The following is a 6,620-nucleotide window of genomic DNA, read 5'->3' on the forward strand; positions in this document are numbered from 1 at the left end:
TGTTTAATTTCTCAAATTATATATCAATTTGTCCCTCTTCTTAAACTATATATTAATTTGTCCATTTTGATCAAAGTTTAACCAAACCCCAGTTCTTGCTAAGTCATTTCTTCGAGTAAGTATGGGTCACACTTTGGTCAAATAAATGCACATTGATATATCCTCCACGAAAATTAATATATAATTTGAGAAGAATAACAAATTGATATATAGATTGAAAAAAGGGGATAAGATAATAATTTTTTATTAAAACGGAAACAAAAAGGTCAATCAACCTATTTTCTCAAACTAACCAACTCACATGGGTGTTAATCAACTCTTTCAAAAGTTTGAACTATTACGTGAGTATCAAATTTCCCAATATTATTTAGAAGGAAAGGTGTCGCAAAAGTCGAATTGTGAATACTTAATCACATAGATTTTCAAAAAGCGTAAATCATTACGTAAATATAGGTAAATAATTTAATATTTAAAATTATATTTCTAACACAGAAAATCAAACTCTTCTTGATGAGCAGTTTTAACATATTCAATTCAGTGCTTATCAATAAACTCTTTGATCCTAGCAATGAGAGCACGAGTTTGTGCACTAGTATTGGGGTCAATATCCACAGCAATCTTGTTCAGATAAAAACTGTGTGTCATTCCTGTGCTAACAAACAGGTTCACATATTTGTTGGCCTTCTTCATGGCTTCATAATATTCCATCTGTGTGTCTTTCACCAAGTCCATTTCCGCCAAACATAGAAGAAACGGCGGCAGCTTCAGCCCGTCAAGTGGCGGTGCTGCCATGCCCATAGGGCACGTGATGGGGTGGTCCTTGGTGCACCCAAGTGGTAGTGCCAAGCTTAAGAACTTATCCACCATGTCCAATGTTAAAAAAGGTGACTCTGGCATTTCCATCTCAGACCGGCTCCGGTCCGACCGGATAAAACCTGGATGAACCGGAATTCCTCCTGCAAGACGAACAGGGCTCAGGTCTACTGAACCGGCCCTTGCTGCCACCTCATGTACAATGTTCCCTCCTGAGCTATCCCCTGTGAGGAAAACACGGTTGAAGTCGCCATGTTCCTTGAGCCACGGTTCATGTGAGTCACCCCTTGCCACGGACTGAAGCCACACGAGCACCGAGAACCCGTCGTCAATGGCGGCAGGGAGGCGCTGCTCAGGGGCACGGCGGAGGAAAGGGGAGACACATATGGTCCGGTTTGACCGCGTGAGCCGGGTGTAAAATTGATAGTACATGAACCAGTCCGGTTCGCTTATGCAAAATCCACCACCGTGGAAGTGGAGGAGTATGGGTAGCTTTCCGTTGTCATCGGGGGTTTTCTCCGGCAGGTAGATCCTCATGCAGTGGCCGGAACCATCGTAGGTAGTCACATCACGGGTGGCAACTCCATCTATAAATTGTTCATGTGGAGGAACCGGTTCAACCATGAACTTGACCTCCGGCGGTCCGGTCCATGTCCGGTCTACTGAACCGTCCTCGTAGATTCTAAGCCAACATGACACCTCGTCCACTAGCTTCTTATCTTGGACCATTGCTAATTAATGGATATGATTGAAGGATATTTTCGAAGTGATATAGAAAGAAAGTGACTATTACGAACAATAAGGTTCATGTTCTTATATAATGAAAAAAAAAAAAAAAAAATTGCGGGTTTTGAGTGTGCAAGCGTTTGACAAAAGTTCAAAGGGAATAAGGCCGTGAAAGTTCTGTGGAATTTCCCATGTGAACGTGAATATGAATTGGAAATTAAATTATAAAACAAGTTCATCACCTAACACTATATAGTCGTTGCTTGAAAACACACCAAAGTAGTAAGGTTGCAGAATATTCGTTAGGTGTTGTGTGAATGACTAAAATAATTGTCATATTTATAAACAAGGGTTGTTGTATCAACTTATATTGTGAAAAATAAGAACGTTTATATCCAAATTTTAGCCATTAACCTACTTGTGTATGATAAGTTATATATTTAATAAATTAAATCTGTTATACATAAATAAGATCAACTATTAATACTGAGAGTGTAACATATGCTAATATGGAATGATCTTATCTAGTATAAATAAAATTATTATTTTTATAATATTATTTGTTTTGTGTATTGTTTTCTTCATAATAAATTTATAATAATAAAACAATTGGGAATTGTAAGCTTTAAGTTTGCGAGTTTGATAAAGGATGAAAGGAATAAGGCGATGAAGCTTCCATGTAATTACGAGTATGACTTGGAAATTAAACTAAAAAAGAAAGTCATCACCGAATACTATTTATTCGTATAGAACTTGACAACTTACATCACTTTACATCCACCCAAGAATTTCACCTAATTGATCATACTAATCAATCAAAGAGCTAATTAAATTTACCATATCACAACCTGAAAAGAGTAGAGCTAACCCTATTTTAAGTGTGTAAATTAATTTATTCTGTGTTTGAAGTAACTCTTAATTTAGATTTTATTAAAAAAATTAGCATCCTAATTCCTTGAAAGTTGTTAACTTAGATCATCCTCATTCCTAATATCTATTTGATGAAGACCCTACTTCCTCTATGTTTTACAGAATAATGTAACAATTGAGTGCATCCATAGATTAATTAACACAAGATAAACTAGTTGAAGCAACTAAAATTTATTTAATTAATATATATAAAAAGAAAGTTCATGAAATAATTTTGTTAAGTGATCATAAAATGAAATGAAAGGTTTTCATACTCGTTAGATACATGAACGTGTGTGGAGTTTGACCTTTCAATTTCAAACCCCTAAAAGATGATCCTTGTCCCTAGGATGTTAACTTAACCGGCGTCGTGATAAATATAAGTAGTTTTTTTTCCACATATTCGGTTATTTAAATGTGATGAGTCCAATCAATTTCTAATATCACTGGCAGACGGATCTAGGGGGAAGCTAATGGCGAAGGACCACATCCGACAATTGAGTTCATGGGTTCATTCACTTATATACTCTTCATTTAATTCATTACCAATCATATGTGAGACTCATCATATTTGAATAACCAAATATATATTGTATTTAATAAATGTTAGTGTGATCATTAATTTCCCCCAAACTCAATGGTTACCACTATAATAAGGCTTGTGAACAAAAAAATGAAAAAAAAATAAACATGTTACCGCTTTAATTCTTTTCACAAATTTTTTAAATGCACATAGAAAATGTGCGTATTTAAGTCGTGTCCCATATATAACTTGTACAAAAATTTGCCAATACATGGTGAGTATCTTGACAATACCCATTCAAGTCACACATGCTTCTATACAAATCTTGCAAAGCGAGGCGTGACAAACACATTTTGATACATTTGATTTTTGCATAAGTTGAATATAGGATGATATGCAAAGTGAATGCACATACTCTCTAAACATGTTCCACAGTATTAAATTGATAAATAATTTTCGAAAAGAATTAAAATAGTGATATGTTTGATTTTTTTGCATTGCATTGGTAAAAAACCGCATGATAGCGTGGCGAAGCTTTTCAAGTCTTAGTCTTCGTCGTTTTCCTAAAGTTATTTTCTTACGATTTTTGTCCGCTATTCATTAGTCGCCGAAGTCATGCTGAAAAATCCCTCAGATAGGGCCGGGCTGATTTTAGAAAAAACTTGGTTGATTTTTTAGCCATGAAAAAAGAGAAAAAAAAAAAAAAAAAACGAAAACTCTATCTAAAATCAAGAGTAAATGAATCTTCACAGCCATAGGAAGAAAAGTAGACAAATTTTTGTATCAATTTAATTAGCCTTTTTTCTAGTTAACACAACCATAATTATCTCTTTGAGACGAGTTCGCCCCTCTCGATATCCCCACAAGCAGTGGTGGACCCAGAAATTTTTATCAAGGGGGGTGAATTTTTTTTTTTATATATTACTAAGAAAAGTACATACAATCATATATAAACCTAATGTAAAAAGTTTGAAAGAGTTTTATTACAAAATTTAAGGTCAATTCACTTAACTCTTGCTCTACGTTTTCTCATATTATCAAACTCTTCTATAATTGAATCTGTGCTAAAATTCAAAACAAATTCTTTTTCAACATATGTAATCAAAGAATCATCAAGAAATTGATTTTCCATTCAATTTTGAAGTCTGATCTTGATTATCTTCCATTCAACAATGGATGCGGGTTCTTTTCCTTCCCCAATATTTAGCTCAAAATATTGGAACCCCTGTTTGTGTGTTTTGCTATTGTCTTCTTTAACAATGATTTTCGTCACCCTCTTGATAATCAAGTGTGCTTGATTTTGAAATTCTTTTTTGAGCCCTAAAAGTTTGCTCCTTCATTTGAAAAAAACTACAATTTCAATTTCTAAAGTTGTGTTTGTTTAAGTTTTTTTGAAATTTTCAGCCCAATTATTTAATTTTTAATCAAAAATTAATTTTTTTCACCCCAAAATTATATATATAATAATAAAAAAATTCTAAAAATCAGGGAGGGGCGGTGGCCAACCCTAGCCCTTCCCCTGGGTCCGCCTCTGCCCACAAGCATGCTTTGACTCTTTGAGTCAATTATGGAACTAATCCAAAGTGCGAGTCGGGTCAGGAAGAAGATAATTAAACCCCTCCTAAAAGTGGTATGTGAGAATTGAACTGATGCACTTTCTTTTTCTCTTACTTAGCTTTCTTGTTAACAACTGACCTACTATAGTTTGATAATTTGCATTTATTAAATGTAGCTTATTTGCATTTGAAATTTAGTCACATTTTATATATAATTTACTGAAAAGATTAAATTAAAAGGTTTAATGTTTCTTTAGTGACTCAAAACAATTTCGTGTTGGTGTTGGGGTAAAAATTATTATAAAGATTAATATAACCTAAAATAAATTAAATTACAAAAATATCATTTAATCAACCGAAAACTATACTATAACATGTTGGCAACTCTGGACATGGAGGAATCGAAAAGTACACGACGAAACCTTCTTGGTCCCGAACTTCCCACATGAAATCATATCAAGTTGCATAGGAGACGTTCAACAAGCGAAGGATAGGAGGCAAAGGTCTTATAACAGCAGGTATAACTTTGAAAGCCTTAACCGTTGGACACCGCCAGAAACGGGGTGGCTCAAACTGAATTTTGATGGAGCATCAGCACACACAATCAGAGTGGCGAGTTGTGGAGGACTCCTCAGAGATGATAAAGGAACTTGTCAACTTGGAAAGGAGGCTTTTCAGTTTTCTAGGTTTTCAGGTTACAAGAAGGGTATCTATAAGACAGAAAAGGCATTCTAGTAGGTTGAAAGGTTACGTAGCATAAGTGACCACATGTATAAGGCATAGTAAGACAGCTGTCATTGATAGGACAAATGTCCCTATAGGAATAGAAGTAATAACAGGTGGATATACCTCATTGAGAAGGGATTACGTAATAGTTGAATTGTATAAATAGTTACAGATGTTGATTGTAAAGATTCATTCAGAAATTAATACAAAGTGTTCTTTCTTCTTTTTACTATTATTCCTCTGTCTGTTAGGTTGTTACCTAACAATTGGTGCTTTCATCCATTGGACACCAACCGTTCGACAAAATGCGCTTACAGGAATTGGCTGAGGAATTCAGCTCATTGCAGCAACGTGTGACTACTCGTATTGATGAACACCAGTTGCTGATGTCTCGTGTAGAGAACAATCAATCTCGAATTGAATCTCGTTTGGATGATTCTCAGACTCAAATGAATTTGATAGCTTCTCAATTGCAGAAACTCAATGCTACGGTGCTGGATTTTGATACGCGTACTCGTGAATATCCATTACGTCCGTCTTCGATTCCTCAATCCGAAGGTGTTTCTTTAACTCCGTATAGGTCGCGTTTCGACACGGATAATCGAAATTTGTCCAGAGTCATTCGATGGAAATTCTTCTGTTCAGTGGTGTCGATCCAAATAATTGGATTTTTCGTGCCGAATTATTCTTTGTTCTTCAACAGATACTTGATGAGAGCAAGATGCCTATTGCTGGGTTACGCATGGAGGGAACTGCTTCAGCGTGGTATCAGTGGATGTTCAGCAGTGGTATGCTTCGATCTTGGGAAGAATTAGCGCGTTCTTTGCGCGAGAGATTTGGGGCTTCGACTTATTCTAATCTGAAAGGAGTTCTTTCTAAATTGACTCAAGTGGGAACACTGAGGGATTACATGCAACAGTTTGAATCGTTGCTCAATCAAGTTCCTGGACTCGATGATGATTTGTATCTGAGTTTTTTCGTATCAAGGTTGCAACTTGAACTCAAGAGTGCGGTTCAATTGCGTTCTCCTCAGAACTTGCATCAAGCGATGCAACAGGCTATGGCTTATGATGAACTCCATTCTGAACTTCGAGCACCCTTTGCTTATGGAGGCAAGAAATGGTTTCCTAAGGGAAACACTTCTACTTCTTCTGAGGCTGTGGGACCTTCTGTTCGTCTTTCTTCTACTGTTCCAAGTCCGAATCCTTCGATTTCAGTCCCTCAACTTAGTGGTTCCAAACCACCGTTAGCCTTACCTCCACCTCCAGCTATGAAGAGGTTTTCACATGAAGAGTTACGGCATAAAAGAGAGCTTGGTATCTGTTATTACTATGAGGAGAAATGGAATTCTAAACATCGTTGTAAGA

General features: G+C 36.0%; 1 protein-coding gene across 1 annotated transcript; it reads right to left on the minus strand.

The window, feature by feature from the left end:
• Positions 1-494: 494 nt before the first annotated feature.
• LOC133311593 (carboxylesterase 15-like) lies at positions 495-1,808 on the minus strand. The gene has a single exon (XM_061512656.1). It carries the CDS (start codon positions 1,540-1,542, stop codon positions 535-537), a length of 1,008 nt encoding a protein of 335 aa, XP_061368640.1. The 5' UTR covers positions 1,543-1,808; the 3' UTR covers positions 495-534.
• Positions 1,809-6,620: the final 4,812 nt, after the last annotated feature.

This window comes from Gastrolobium bilobum, unplaced genomic scaffold (genome assembly GCF_033153095.1).
Source record: "Gastrolobium bilobum isolate Gb01-03AN ecotype WA unplaced genomic scaffold, APGP_CSIRO_Gbil_v1 utg82674, whole genome shotgun sequence".
Taxonomy (NCBI): domain Eukaryota; kingdom Viridiplantae; phylum Streptophyta; class Magnoliopsida; order Fabales; family Fabaceae; genus Gastrolobium; species Gastrolobium bilobum.